This window comes from Cottoperca gobio, chromosome 13, assembly GCF_900634415.1.
Source record: "Cottoperca gobio chromosome 13, fCotGob3.1, whole genome shotgun sequence".
Classification (NCBI taxonomy): domain Eukaryota; kingdom Metazoa; phylum Chordata; class Actinopteri; order Perciformes; family Bovichtidae; genus Cottoperca; species Cottoperca gobio.
The window spans coordinates 3041691-3058054 of record NC_041367.1 but is presented as its reverse complement, the minus strand read 5'-3'; the positions used below and the strand labels follow the sequence as shown (position 1 = coordinate 3058054).

Sequence of the window (16364 nt, the reverse complement as noted above, 5' to 3'; positions counted from 1 at the left end):
TTCTTGTCGCGTTGTCGCCATCTCCTGGACGGGACTAGTGAAGCTGGCAATGGCTAACAGTTGTGATGTAATGTAGTTTGTCCTACGAGGCTACCGTACAACGGCCAAACGTAAACAGGAAGTTGAAAGTCGGAGTTCTGACTGTTAATTTACTAATTTATTTCTTTAAATAATTAAATAAAATGGCTAAAAGTGTATGCTTCCCTAACGATCACTTATGAATGAATCTCATTGTTTTATTGTTTTTATATGATTGTTACACTAATTAGCTTGATGCAGGTGGGATCAGGAGGAAGCATTGGTGAGTTACTTTCATACTGTATAGCTTGATTTCAAGTATTATACAAATAATTACATTTAATGATTTAACTTTAAATATTAATTTTAGTTTATTAAGCTTTTTTAACAATAGCTTTTTGACTTGTGTGGTGCCGCAGGTGCGCACCTGATTGACGTTAGCATTAGCATTAGCATTAGCATTAAGTGTGTAAGCTACAGCAACACAACTAGCATTTTACTGAGTGTACACAAAGTAACACGTCCTGTATCAGATTACAGTGTTAACTTGAAATTCTGCAAAAACGTTGTTATGACTTATAGGTGCTTTATTCTTCTGCAAAGGAGACACGTGTACCTGTGTGTGTGTGTGTGTGTGTGTGTGTGTGTGTGTGTGTGACATGCAGTATGTTGTTTGTCTTGGTTTGTGTCTGCTTTGGTTTTGTGATGAAATGTGGCCTTCTTTGGATATGCATTGCAGTCTAAATTAAACAAACTAATACATTGGTATTATATGCATGGTGTTTGGTAATGGTTGCGTAAACTGAAATGGCATTAAAATGGTTAAGTAGTGTTCTGGAAGTCCAAACATATGTTGTAAACTCCAATGTATAATTCATCTTCGCACATAAAAAGCACAGGTGCTGCTGATAATATTAACGACGTCTCAGGAAGTTATGACAGTGTAACACTGAGCTAGCATGCACAATCAAAACTTTAGTTTGCAGTTTTGGATAGTAAAGACAGTAAAGACTAACTTTTAGGTTAACTTGATTGTTTTTACCCTTTGCCTGTCATTTGTAAAACATATAGCATCACTGACCTCTGGACAAAATGGTGCTCTCCACTGTATTCCCTACTTCTGTGACCTTGTTGGGGTTTCTACAGACAGGTAAGTAAAACCAATGTCATAAGAGTGTGTAGGGATCTCTTTCAAAGTGGTTTGGGTATATTCCTATTAAAAATAAAAATGTTTTATTGTCGCCACCCTAAGATCTGTAACACAAAACACCACCGCTAACGCGCCATGTCAGTGTGAAACAACTATAACTTAAAGGGACAGCTCATCCCAACATAACAATAAATGATCTTACCTGTAGTGCTATTTGTCAATCTACATTGTTTTGCATTCACAATACCAGGAGCCTGAAATGAAAAGGAATTCAACCATCAATAATTGTGTTATTTATACACAGCTTTTCATACTTGGACATCAAAATATCTTTAAAAAAAGGCTTGTTGAGATTATTGCTATACTGGAAATGTTCGTTCAAAGCAATTTAGATTTCTATTTGTCAGTTTCAACCTCAAAGGAACTGTGCGGTAAGCAGTGTCCAGGTTATTGACTGCTTCACTCTGTGTGTCCTAAGCATCCTATTTATCTGTATGCTCTCTTAATTAGCTTGCAACCGGGAATTTGACAAGGATTCCACTGTCTGCTGTTACTGGAAACGGAGATAAATAAACCTGATCGACTGTCCTATTGATTACCTGTCAGCTCCCTGTTGACGGGACTTGTGCAAAGGGAACATCAGTTGGAATTGATGGGGATGAGTATGTATCTTTAGGTGTGTGCTTGTGTGTGTGTGTGTGTGTGTGTGTGGGGGGGGGGGGGGGGTGTGTAGCCCTGTCCTCAAGCAGTTCACAGACATAAATATGACCGTGGCCAACACCAGCCCTATCAATACTACTTCCACAGATTGTCTCAGGAGCGCATCAGTAATCTGTCTGTCGTGCTGGATACTGAGTTCAGAAGCGGTTGTTAAAATACACTTTACTTCAGTGCGAGCCGGGCCAGCTCATGTATCAATCACATGTTACCTTCTGCTTCTGAGTTTATTCACTTGATCCATACCAAGTCTTTAAATGACGATACCATCAATCCATTGTGGGCTATTTATTGGTGATTGTTGAGGGCTGTAAGGACTGACTGGATGCTGCAGGACAATGAGTGCACGCTCATCAGTATGTCTCCATCACTACATGGTGGTGTCCACTAGGGGGCGGTATAGTATAAAGGATTATCACGTCTATCACATGGACTCAGCCTCGTGCAGTAAGCAGGAGAACAAGCAGACAGAGAAACCATATCGCACTTTGTGGGCATCGTACTTCATGTTTAGCGACATTTATGATTCGTCTAATTATTTTGAAATGCAAATTAAATTCGTTTGAATTGTTTTTTGATTTTATTTTTCGTGAATTAAAGTTAATTTGCGTCGTTTTATTCAATCGCTCACAAAAATAATAATAAAAATAAATGATTTTAGGATAAAAGCCTACGCATAGCTAGTGTTTTGGGAAAATTAAATTATCTCTATTTTCACCCTGATAGACAACGAAACTATTTCTGCTAAAGAAATGTATTGGTGTTTCTTGATATAATCATTATTTTTTCATTACAAAACACGAGTACTGTCGTGTAGTATGAAATATAACCCCACACACATTGTAGGTTATAGGTTTAGAATATAGATATTGGATTACAGGATATAAGATTAAAGCAAAACATTTATAATAGTACAAGTTTGGATAAATGTAGTCTAGACCTGAGTTTATTTAGATTGTCTCTCACTTTTTGACACTTTAAATATGTCAATTATCAATCAATCAGTTTTATTTGTCACATGGTGAAATGTAATCCCGCTAGTGCTTTCAAATTGTGCATTACAAACTGTTTCCATACAATAAAAATAGTACTAAATATAAGTGTATGATGGGGGGAAATTTGTATATTGTATATTTTTATTTTTTATTTATCTACTGTTAAAATAACAACTACATCTAATAAAAAATAAATGTGCGTTTTGAATCGAATTGATTGTTAGAAACACATTTTCTGTTTCTTCTTCTTCTTTAAAAGTAATTTTTAATTAGAGTTTGATTTAAAACCAGCTCTTTGCCCAGTAAAGAGGGATTATCAGCTGTTCATTGGAAGCTCTCAGTGCGTTTGATTGGGTCGATAATTCTCCACACCGGGGCAGCACGCGCTGGGCCAAATACATCGTTTCAGCTTTTCACATTTTATTGTACACCGTAACAAAACGCAGGAAGAGCAGGAATTCATTGCACTATTAGCCTCTATTCGCCAGAGAGGTGTGAGAAATAGGTGAAATAAATTGCAACAAATCAAGCCCCGTCTGAACACATGTCTGCAACATTTGTCTAAAATCCACGAGGCCTGAAATATGTAAAGCAATAATGTGCAAGACAAAATATGGGCCTCTGTTGAAATGTGGCCTTTTTTCTATTCATACTTTTATGTCCGTCTGGTTTTGCTTATGTAGACCAGATTGTGTTATTATTATTATTAATATTATTATTTACCTTGTAAAATAAATATTAGATGTTTTGAATAATTCGAGGCTACCCCATTCAACCCATTCTCATTAATATTCTAATTTTGCATCTTTTATTTTGTCTCCACGCGCAGGTTTGTTCGGACAAAGCAGTGATAAATATCCCTGTTGATCACTTGATTGATTACCTTGCTCAAAGGTCACGCGGGCTCTGGTAATTTCCTTGTGCCGGAGGCTCCCTTTTCACTTTTAGTCTGCCTCGACAGCCCCCCCAATACAGATCATGTTATTTTTTTAACCCCTTAACAGCTGCGCGCGCTATTACTGTAATAGACAGTAAAATGTCCCAAAAAGCTGTTTGTTTGAACGGAGGTGTCCTCGCTTTGAACACTATTGAATTAGACTCCTTTGATACCTGGTATTTATGTGGATTTAACGCAAGGTGAATTAAGTGAGCCAATCTTTTAGTGTATACTTGCAACCGTTGGGGTCCCGAACCCAATTAATTTCTAATAATTACAATCCACGGGGCTGTGGGGATCTCTGCGGCGCTCCGCCCTGCCACCGGGTTCAGCGTATCATAATAAAATATGTATTGAGAAAGTGCTTGAGAAGGGAGAGGAGGCGAGGGAAGAGAAGAGTGAGTTATTGCGGTGAATGAAAACTGTTTCCATTTAGGCTAATTGAGCGTGCCGCCTGAAGCTCTCTCTCTCTCTCTCTCTCTCTCTCTCTCTCTCTCTCTCTCTCTCTCTCTCTCTCTCTCTCTCTCTCTCTCTCTCTCCCCCCCCTCTCTCTGTTTGTGCGCCACCTTCTCAGGCACAGTGTGTAGGCACAGCCCACTTAATAGCATCATTTATGTCATTACAGTAGAGGTAGAGCGAGGTACAACCACAGTAAAGTATCAGTATTAACCTCTCTTAAATCGGCCCGTTTAAATGAGGACTATGAGAAGTCCCACATTAGTTAAGTTTGTTTTAGTTTTGGACATGGAACCACATCTGTAAAAAAAACAAAAAACGAATTTGATAAGATAATTGTCTTTGTGGGGTTTGTTGTTTGTCCATTTGTACATAAAGTAGTCCGTGCAGAGTTTGAGACTTTATCTGTGTTGATATATTTCCCCCCATGACATGGCATGATGTCAGGACTTTAATCAGTTTCAACACAGTTTAGAATCGATAGCTCGAGTTCACAACCCATTAAAGAGTTCATCTACAAGGTCAGCATGATCTCATGCCGATCTAATTAATTGCCAATTACGTTAATTATACGCTGTGTCTATTTAAGGCAGGCTACACCTTTATGATATCAATGCGCGGTCTGATGTGTGGATACAGTCTTACTGTATTTTTAGCAATAAAAATCCAAATAATGGCAGCAAATCACGATTTTCTTTGTATCTGGCTGGTGCTTTATTTTGCTGATATATGACTCAGTATCTAAATATGCTTCTATAAAATGTTTATGTGATAACAGCAGACATGCAGTGATTTTATTGACTTTGAGTGCCCGGATGGCATGCATTTATGAGTGTGGCCTTTTTTCTTTAAATCCAGAGCGAAAAGAAGTTGATCCAAACATCATTCCACCCACTGAGATGAAGTTGTTTCTTTTCTTGATAGAGTCGTTCTCCTTCCAAGTTAAATCAAGTGAAAACATCCTTTTCTGGCTTTCGGCAATTACCGAGTGCTGAAATGTACGCGTTGCAACAGAAACGTCTCAAACAGGCACTAATACTAAGCACTTAACATATTAATAATTGTCAGCACAAAGAGAGAGAGAGAGAGAACCTGGGCACTCTCATATTAGAGCTGTCAGTCGGGTGCTCAAGCGCGCGAGGGAGGGGGGGGGGGAAGTTTTTCATTCATTTCCCAGTGTTCGGTAAAATGGTCAAAACACAATTAAAATATCTAAAATCTTTAATGACTATATCCAGTGTTGGTAATTCAGGTGAACATTGATTGATGTGACTTCATTCCAAGATAAAAAGGTGCGCTGCTCAGAGAATAAGGATCGTTATAATTAATGTCCCACTCTGGAGATCCGGGGTGCTGACTGCACTGCACAGAAATATTAATCTTAAAGCATTTCATCCAGTGCTCATTCTCCAACTGCCCCCCCCCCCCCCCCCCCCCCCCCACACACACTTTCTTTTCTTTTCCACGCATCTTTATGGCACTGCTTTATTAAAGCTTAACTTTTATTTGTAACTTGTTGGAAGAGTGTTGTCCCATGTGGTTTGTGTTGCCTCTTCCTGCCTCGTTTTAAGATGCACGGCTCTTGTTTCGAGGTTCGTCCTGAAACAAGTCCAAACTGCCGTCGGACGCATCTCAGTGACAGTTTCCTCACGTGTCAGACAAACAACGCGACTGAATCTGAGGCTTCGGCAACGTTGGACATTTTTTGCAGTGTGCCCTGCTTTCTCTCTCACTGATCGTTTGAAAGTCTGACACGAAAGGAGAGATGTCCGCGATGCACACATCTTGACCAGATCAGCTTAATATCAAAGTGATAAATCGTCCCAAACTTTTTCTGGCACTTGCTGCCGGCAGATCTCGGGCTCGTGCGCATGTGCGAAGGTGTCCAGACTGACAATGCTGGAGAGATAGCGCGTTTGGATTGAGAAACCCAGAGAAAAAGGACAGAGAAAAAACAAAAAGGAGGAAAAAAGATCCAAGAAAAAATCCAAACAAACCCACGCCGAGAGACTGGCACCATGAGGTCCAAAGGCAGGGCACGGAAACTAGCCACGAGTAGGTGCAACATCCCTTTCTTTTTTTCCTTTTGAAACATGCCATCTTATATACCTATAGACTGTCGCTGTTGTCACTGCGTTTATTAGAGTTTCTGTAACGATTTGATTTCCACCAGAACACCAGAATCCTCACTTTCACCCGTTCAGAGTGACACAGCGAGGATGTTGTGGAAGGAGATAATCAAACGCTGTCACAACAAGAGTGTAAACTTTAAAGTTTCGGCAGCGATGGAGGAACTTTGTGCAGGGCGTCCGCTCCAGTCTTGGGATTGCCCGTTGCATGTAGTGGGCGCTGTAGTGTAATGTGCTGGATTGTAGGTTAAAATCCCCACGTCCCGTGCATCGCCACTTGTATTGCTGCGCAGTGCTGCTGTGGGCTGCTGGTCACTTCAGTTTGCGGGGAGCAACTTGGAAAAAGGCAGGGTGACGGAGATAAATAAGGAGAAAACGAGGATTTAGACAGGCATGGTAAATGTTGGGGGGGGTCTTTGTAACTCTGTTTGTGTATGCGAGTCATACAGTTCATTCCCGAGCTTGTGTTAATGCGTAATGTGTGTCGATTGTTAAATTATATGGCACTCTGAAAAATTATTTGGTGTTTTTAATTCTTGTGATGCACGAGTGTTCCAGTTTACAGACTTTACACTCCATGTAATTTGATGGTGGCACGATGCAGGCTTCTGCTCTGTTTCATTTAGGATAAAATAATAACTTCAAATATCCAACGAGTTTGATGAAATGAAGTGTAATATCGAAACACTCTTGCCATTAAATCGATTTAATTACTCGGAGCTAATCAACTATAATAATGTGCGCGAGGACCTGATTGATGTGACTTTTCATGCATTGATTTTATACAATAAATTATCAAGAATTATAATATTTTTCTTAAAGCTTTGTCAGTCCAGCTCCAGTCGTGTTCTAGTTTTTCATTAGTGCTTGTTCGTACGCTTCGGTGCTGTGTTGCCTTTCCTTTGAGTTTTGGACTTTAAATTGTTGAGGTTCTTCTCATTGTAAAACGCACATCATTAATCTAGAATTTATACCGCAGATCTTTTAGGAAGAAATTAAAGTGGGAGGTCAACACAAACAGAAAGGCAACACTGTAATGGCTCAGGCCTGCGGTGCTCTGGTGTTCGCAGACATTTTCTATAAAGGTTATGATTTCTGTGGGAGGTTGAGTCCGTTCTGTGTTTACTTCCCGTTTAGCTTAAAAAGTATCTGTATTCTTCCATGCAAGTACAGATAAATACTCTGAATAAAACACTGGTTTAGCAGCTGCAACATATGCCCGAAAATGCCAATAAGAAGCAGGTTATGAAGTTATTGCACGTGGTCAGTTAAGTAACTTTTTTAATTGGCTGTATTCACAGGAATACAATAGAAGAAAATACAGATACACATAGCAAGTATGAACGTGTGTGCTTAGGATTGTATCAAATGTTTAGAAAATAGTGTGACATGGATAAAGGAAATATGTTCGCAAACACGCACACACCGTCATCATCTTCCTCATCATCATTAACAACAGGAAAGAAAACACTTAATGTTCTCCTGAGCGGCCTGCAGGACTCACGACTGCAACACAACACCTTCTTTTAGAATAGATTTTTTTATGTATTACATTGTTTAGAAACGCGCACAAAGAGGAACACGCACCGACTTGTCTGCATACTTTGAAACCATGACATGCATTCTCTTTTAATATAGAAGAATATACAATTCCTCGTGTATTTTAACCATTATTTTTCTCGAGATGGAAGACGAAGATTTCGACCTCTTCAGTCAGAATGGGGGGAATGTTCTGGGTCCCCGGAGGAGCGGGCCCGCTCTGGCCCCCAGCCAGGTCTGCACAGTGTCAACAGTGAATATTTAAATTCCCAGACCCCTCATAAGAGCGCTGCTGGTAAATGCGTTCAGTGTGTGCCTCCCGCCTGTCCGGAGCAGTCCTGTTAAAACGGGCATGTACGGGGCCTCCTTGCAGAACAGTCGTGTGATAAAAAAAAAAAAGGGGGTGGATGTAATAGAGGAGGTGATGGAGAGGTGGTAAACGTAAGAGTGATTGATGGAGGTTGACTGATTAGTCCGCACGTCCAGATGTAATGCGGTGCGCCACAAAAACTCGCTTTTGCTTCCCAACTAAGTATAGCCAAGGCGTGCAGGCCGCACCCCGTGGTGAATTGTGAGCTCTACAGAACGATGGAGGAGGGGGGCTTTGATGATCCGAACTAGCTCGGTGTAGGCCTAATTAAAGGTCCACTTAGCATATTTGTGTCTCAATAAAAACCTTGATTATAATGTGTTTAGAGGTCTTTGATAATTTGTTAGGAACAATTACAATGACGATTAATCTCTTATAACCCACTTATAGTGATATTGTGATTCCCAGACCTTTAGCATGTGCATCTTAATTCCATTTTTTTTAACGCAGTGTAATAAATAAAAAGATAGACCTAAAGGAAAATTTCCAGGAAAATAATTTGGAAGCTTAACAAGTGGCAATGGAGCATTCAAATCCAGTGTGTGTCCCAAGGCACACACTTGTGCACTTAATAATCTTTTTTTCTCCCCTTCTTTTTCATACAAACCGCACTATTTAGTCAGTCATTACTCATTGATCCGCCTGTCCAAAAATGTGGCTCATAGCCTACAGATGCAAATCTATTGGCAACCCCTGATTGGCACGCGAGAAGGTGTGCGTGAGTGCTACAGAAAGGCTTCTCGGTGTCTCGCTGTCTGTCAGCGCCTCTCCTCTCCGGGGCTGAGAGAAGTGCGTCGTCCTCCTCACATTGTGCAATGGGCCATGCATCTCGCGTTTGTCTGGCGGAGCTCATTAAAACGGTTAATAGATCGGCCCTTTTAAAAGGTGAGAGGGAGCGGGCCGGCGCGAGGAAAGTGAAATAGAGACCCCATTAAAGAGCCCTTGTTGTCCCGGAGCGGTGCTCTTTGCCTGCGCTCCGCTTGGTGCCAAAGCTCCGTATACAAATGTCCCATATCTCCTTCAGTAATGGACTGGGTCAAGAATCACTGGGGCCCACGGCAGAGGTCAGGCCCACCCCTGCCAGTTGTCTTGCGCTTTTGTTAATCGTTTATTTGAACTTGTTTGATTTATCGTTTCATGTTTACATATTTTTTTTTAAAATCAAGGTTCATCATGTGAATTAATATCAATTCATAGCCGACCAACACATCAGTTATAAGAGACATTAAAACCAGAATAGGGCAGATCACGAGTACTTCACGATACACACATCATTTAGGAAGTTGTTGGTTTGATCCTTTCAGCTCGTTCACTTTTTAACATATCATTTATTTTAAGGCCTTTAATGTAAGATTCTATGAGTTGCTGCTCGGTCACACTTGCTTCCTGTCAGTCGTCTTTTTCTCAAAGTCATGCATGTGGAACAATTATGTGATCAGTGTGAACACAGGGAGGGAACAAGCAGCAGCATTGCTTATAATAGGAACGCTGCTGAATGCTTGTCAGACCAGGTGTAACGCACATCACACACACATGTGCTCACACACGGAGACTTTGTTGGTGTATCTGTTGAGGTACGAGTGTGCGTCTGTGTGTGTGTGTGTGTGTGTGTGTGTGTGTGTGTGTGTGTGTTGGTGAGTTTGGGGTGGTGGGGGCCAGGTTGTCTATGACCCAGGCCCTCATCTATCAACGCCCCCCTTCTGTCTGACATGTCGTCCACTTTCCTCCTCTCTTATGATGGGAGAAGCGTCCCCCCTCCCCTCCCTATCTCAGAACATGGCTCTTTTGGAAGGTCTGTGGTGTTAATGAGTCGTCCAGGACTCGGTCTCAGGGCTGTAAACAGAGTTCTGATGAGGTTAGTGGTTTGTTTATGCACTGTTGTCACCTGCTTGAAGGATGGCCCCTGTCCTGAGCAACTAGGGAGCTTCGGGGCCTTGTCATGGGTCCCTTCGCAGGCCCTGCCCCAGGGTCTTCTCTCCCGTCTCTACTTCCTGTTCTCCTCCATCATTTGCTTTCCTTTCATAATGCATTAAAGCACACAGACGAGCATTAGTTGTGGCCCTGCTGGCAGGTGAACAAGTGATAGTGTATAGTTGTGCTTATGAGTGAGGCGCTAATGTTTGTATGTTGATGGTGTGTGTTGTTGTTGTTGCGGGGTGGTATAGTGCAGCGACCCAGACAGGGCAGTGTGGGAACACCAAGGGATGGAGGGCGGGAGGCAGGGAGGGAGGCAAGGAGGGAGGCAGGGAGGGAGGGGGGTGTGCAGCAACATGTCAAGCCTGGGAACCGCTGTGTGTTTACCACAGGGAAACCGTACCAACATAGAACAATGAGCGTGCCTTACCCCTTCTAAATAATACAAAAAAAAAAGGCATTTCTGCTTTCTTCTCCCCCTAAAGGTCACGAGTTAGAGATAGGGAGTCCACACAAAAGCCTCCAGTCTGTCGGCAGTCTGGTCTGGCCCAGTACGGTGCCAAGGCTGAGGTCATTATCAACAGAGCAGTCCCGAGCTGAGCATATTTTTATAGATTGTGTGTGTGTGTGTGTGTGTGTGTGTGTGTGTGTGTGTGTGTGTGTGTGTGTGTGTGTGTGTGTGTGTGTGCTTATTCGAATGAGCTAAGTGCGTATGTGCGAGTTTTAGTGCATAGCGCACAAAACAAAGGTGCTCTGCCGAGTATACAGCGCAGTCGTCAAATATGTGACAAGCCGCCATTTTCTCATCACAAATTGCTCTGAGATAAATGGCATTTTGCTGAGTTGAAAAGTTTACCCAGACATCAAACTGATTTGTGTCGCTATGATGTCTGAGGAGTTATAATGTCAACAGATTGCTGATGGTGCGCTTCGCCCGGGCTATTAATGAGGCGGTGTGAAGTTAGCACTCCTTGGCGTGCTTTGAGAAGAGATGTCTGTTAGCTAATTAAAGAAAGTCAATCATTTTATACTCCAATCAATTACCTGAAGCAGGTGGTAGAAACAGGGCCCGACACTCTGGCCTCATGTCTCACATCAGCTAACTACCCCAAGTCACTTTACTACATTGTTGAGTGCTTTTATGAGGAGAAAGACTAAACAAGAGGCTTGATAAGACTTCATTCTAGCTGTCTGTGCCGCACTTTACTCCAGAATGCAGACACAATGGCATGTTTGCATCAGTTTACAGGCTGCAGTGTGAGAATTTAACTCTTTTAATAGGAACAAGGAATAAGTGGGTACACAACATACATATTTATCCCTTTCCTCCCAGTTGCCCCTATTTTAAAGAGCATTTAATTCATATTGGGTATCATCAAAGTTCCTTTGAATGAATTGTAAATATGTTTGTACTGGCAGTTCTGCTACAGTACCTGTGCACATTGTTTTTAATCTCTGTCATTGAGGGTCGACACAAAGAACAGTGTGTTTGTTTCGCTGTAACACACTGGAGAGAGCACACGGCTATAAACAGGAATTACCCAACAATCGCTTTGTGAATGTGGTGATAACAGTGTGTTCCAGCACTGCTCGGGGATCTCCCTGGGTGGAGTAGGCTGGCCCGAAGGGATGGAAGGAGTGAGTGAAGAGGGTGGGGGGGGGGGGGGGGGGGGTCATTTCTGATTACCATGTGCGAAACAGGACATCGGGTTGTGCCCATCTGTAGCTGAAAAGGGAGGACGGAGCAGTCAGGTGTGTACGTTTATGTGTTTGTGTGCGATGTGTATGTGAATCCTGTGCACCTTTCATCTCTGCCACAACAAGCCCCTCAGTCTCCACCCAGAAGCTCATTAAGCAGTGACCTCTCACCCACGCAGGACGGGAGAGATGAGGGTAGGAGATGTGATCAAAGCCGGGGCCTTCCTGATGAAGTTTGCGCCGCAGCACATTCACCTGATTGGATCTGATGGCTGCTGTCTTGCCCGTGTTGCGGCGCTGAAGCAGTGACGGTAACAGTGAGAGACACGAAGAGGAAAAGTCATGACGAGCTGTGTGACTTCATTATTAAAGCTGAGATAGTTAGTGACGGGAAGAGGGGTCGTTTTAAAGACTGAAGAATGTCTAAATGTTGAACCGCTCGTTGTCATTGTGGTGTCTCTCACAGCTCTTGAGACATCTCTGAGCCCCCCAGGCCCAGCCTGAGACATGCATCATCAGTGTTCACCTCGCTGTTCCACTTCCAATCCCTCGTCTGAGAAAAAAGGAAGCGCCACGTCCCTGTCCTCAGAGATCTGCCTTGATGACTTCCCCTCCGTGCATATGTGTGTCTGTCGAAGCCGCGCACCTTGTGTGTGTGTGTGTGTGTGTGTGCACGAGTGTTGTTGGTCGGGCCAGGGTCGCAGCAGAGGAAAGAATGCGGCCGTGGAAAGGAATGCAGGGCTGATTAGCGCTTCTTACCTGTAAGTGAACTGGACGTGCCGGCGTGTGATGAGACCGAGGAAACGAGGGAACAATAGGACAGTAGAGATTCCTTTCCACGCCGCATTCCAGCGATCCTGCAGTCAGGGCCCCCCGCTCCGAGCTTTGATGAACCCTTCTCGCAGCTTCCTGGGATTGTCGCTCCTCCACAAACACAAAAACATAAAGCGGCCGGTGAGCGGGGCCAGGGAAGAGAGAGCACGGCCCTCCTCAGGATGTCCTGTTTTGATTAGCGTTAGCATCCTAAATGCACCATAGGAATATTATTCTAACATGGAGAAGAGCTTAGCGGTGACACATCCACTTCTTTCCACTCTGCGACCTCCAGGGTCAGATACACCACAATGAGCCAGGAATCAAAGAGGTGCTCCTCACACAGTGATCTGACGGAGGAAATCATGTGAGGAAAACAAGGCGATAAAACGTTAGGGAGAGGCTTCGGGGCCTGTCAACAGGTGGCGCTTCGACAATTCTCTAAGAAACACCTGACTGTTGTGTCCCGATGCCCATGAGCAGATCTTCCTCCTCAAATGAAAACAGGCTTCCAGTTTTTCGCCCAAGAGTTTTAAGAAATATCAAAGAAATATTTGTGCTTTTAAGTTGGGAAACAAACTCATGTTTCTGCCCTGTGAAGCCCTTTGTCACTGAATGACCTCTAACGGCTTCTACTACGTCCTGAAGCTGCTGTTCAGTCTTTTAGGAAGCACCGTGTGAGAGAAGAACGCTTTTAACACTTTAATAAAAGAGTCAAACTAATAAAATAACTTGTATTCTGATAAAAGTGAGCTGGTTTCAGTTCATCTGACATCATTAATGAACTGATCTTCTCCTTTAAGTAGCCTACTTCTGTATTTTTAGCAGCAGCTCTTGCACACAGTGTCCTCTTTCAGCAGCCCACACTACATCTTTCCTGTCTCCTGTGGAATCAGAGCGCAGTGAAGCATTGCAGCATGGTTTGTTGTTTTGCTGGTGCTTGAGGGCTTTAGTTTGACAGGAGGGCACCACTTTGTTCACCTCAGTGTCCAGAAGGGACCCCTAGGGGCCTCTGGGCCTGGACGTCTCTGTCAGGGCTGTGGCAGGACTGGAGCAATGGGGGGGCCGCGCTGCTCACTGGGTCAGTGGACAAGCTAATCGATTTTATCTCCGTTTCACACACCATGCCAAACCCCGACTGGCCTGATATTCACTTGTTCACTGTTCAGAGGATTATGCTCCTTCTATCTTCTGTCTCTTGTTTTTCTCCCACCACATCTCTTTCAGTCTTTATCTGCCTCCCTCCTCTCTCCCTCCCTCGCCCCATCTCTCCTTCCCGTTTGAAGGGAGCATTTTAAATTTAGCCTCCGTGCCCGTCTCGGGGTTGGCGCTCCCCTTGAAGGGGAGGCTGGTGGGCAGGCGGAGGAGCCCTTGTTTTCTCGGCCATTCCTCTGGATGAAGCGTCGGAACAAGGGAATGAAAGCTTTGGGAAAGGTCTGGAAACTACCCATTCATCAGTGTAAGGAGATACTGCGCTGACAGTTAGCAGACGGCCAGCCAAGTACAACACAGGACAGCCGCGTGGGCCTGCAGTGCTCGGCTCAACAGGCAGCCAGAGCGAGACCAGACCAAACACTCCTCTTATATCTGTCGGAGGAAATAACATATGTTAGCATTTTAGGCATTTATTCTGATTCTCTTGCACAGAGTGACTCAAGTGTGAACAGTAGAATAAGTGAATGATTACTGCTGCAATCATAACTAATATAGTAATAAAGAAGAGCAGGGGGCAACACAGTATAGCACTGCAGACACGTAATGATTACATGCTGTCATTTAAGTAGTGGAGAGAGCTGTGGTTACTTCACTTGGTTTCTCATTTAGCAGAATTGTTTTTCCTGAGCACCAAAACACCACAAATAAATATATGTTTTCAAACGGTGTGCGGCAGTTTATCTGCACCTTTTTGCTACTATTTCCACGTTTCAAGGTCCTAAGTGAATTTGTGTATTTTCTTTTTGTGTAAGATTCGATTTACACTCTAGATCGTCGCCATTATTTACATTTGTAGATGTTTTTCGTGTCCTCTCTGCTGCCTTTCAGCCGCGCTGACACACCCTGGCCTCTCACCAAACCCCTGTCAGCCGCTGCAGCAGGGCAGAATGCATGCATACCCTCAGGGGCAGTAATACACGTATGAAGGCAAAGATTTATATGCACCCATAAACACATGCACCTACACATGTTTGAATATTTATCCATCCTTACACGGGATTTGGACACAACACACTCGCACGCATACAGGGGACATGTACCTGCTGAGCTGGGATGGGGCAGTGCATGGTGGGACATTGCAGGTGTGAGTCTGTGTGTCTCTGCCCAGCCATTAATCGCTGCCATCTGACAGTTCAATCTACGAGGGGCCGAGCGGAGCAGCCGGCTGGTTACAAGGGCAGGTCATTACTGAGCATGGAGGCAGCCAATCGCATCAGCGATCAATGACAAAGGCTGTAGAAGGAGAGAGTGCAAAAGAAGTGATGGAGAAGTAGAGGGAGGGAAAGATAGAGGGTGAGGGAGGCAATGGAGATGAAGGGATGAAGGGAGGGGAGAGGAGAGGTATGGCAGGATAAAGGTAGTTATGCTACTGAAGGTCAGCTCGTGGTTGTGGAATGGATGACAAACGGGCTATCAAGTGCCAACAAATGGAGATATTCATCCGATGGTGCAAAACTTAAAATATGGCGCCTTGCACGTGCACGCACATAAATGCACGCAGACGCGGTATGAAGCCAGAGCAGCGTGATTGAGAATGCAGCAGGGGAATTCAGTGTGAGCTATTGTTTTATGAATTCCATATACAAGGTGTTGGCAGTCGCCGCCGCCCTTTTAGTGGTCAGTTTCGGGCTGCGCTGTAGTGAAAAGTAATGTCTGGCTGTGAATATAAAAAAACGCCACAGTTCATGAAAACGCCACAACTCCCCTGTGGCCACGCCTCCGCTGCCCACCGCGTTACGTGCAGTGGTGTTTACCCGGCCCCCGAGAAGTCAAACACAACCTCGAACAGGAGGAACTCCGTACGCTTCTCCACTTTTATCACATTTTATAACGGTGAATTTTCACCTTCTCACTCGTGTTTTTCCTCCAGACTTCTCTTTTCTGTTTTTAAATGCTGATGAAGGGATTAATTTATGTTGTGGGTGACAGTATTTGGCCAGGGCTCCGATAAAACAACAGTGAGATCTCTCAGAGGCCTAGAATAGCAGAACTGGTCGTTTATCCTGCACTATCTCTCAGCAGATCCACTGGCCCTCTCTCCCAGACACACACACACACACACACACACACACACACACACACACACACACACACACACACACACACACACACACACACACACACACACACACACACTGGCCATCCCAGCGTGGACACCACTGAGTGATGATGAGTCATTATAGAGAGTGTGCCCTTCGACCTCGTCCAGTCTTTATGGATCACTCTCTGGCAGAATCATATTCCCTAATGCCAAGTTCCTGTCCATCTGCCTGCCTGTCTGTCAGACAGTCAGGCCCCTTGGTCTCTCTCTCTCTCCCATACTCTCTCACTCTCTCTCCCATGAGTTTCACACACCAGTTCATCCCAGACATCTCCGTCTCTGTTTATTTTAATAACAAACAGGGAAAATATC

General features: G+C 43.8%; 1 protein-coding gene across 13 annotated transcripts in view; it reads left to right on the top strand.

The window, feature by feature from the left end:
- Positions 1-118: 118 nt before the first annotated feature.
- mecom (MDS1 and EVI1 complex locus) overlaps positions 119-16364 on the top strand; it is a 131990-nt gene continuing 115744 nt past the window's right edge. For 12 of the 13 annotated variants that reach the window (XM_029445577.1, XM_029445572.1, XM_029445570.1 and 9 more), the window contains exons 1-2: positions 119-301; positions 1090-1168. In XM_029445577.1, coding sequence (XP_029301437.1) covers positions 1111-1168 — 58 coding nt within the window. In that variant the 5' untranslated portion in view covers positions 119-301; positions 1090-1110. Of the gene's footprint in view, positions 302-1089; positions 1169-6144; positions 6329-16364 lie in introns of those variants that run through there. The other variant, XM_029445567.1, reaches the window with a different exon arrangement.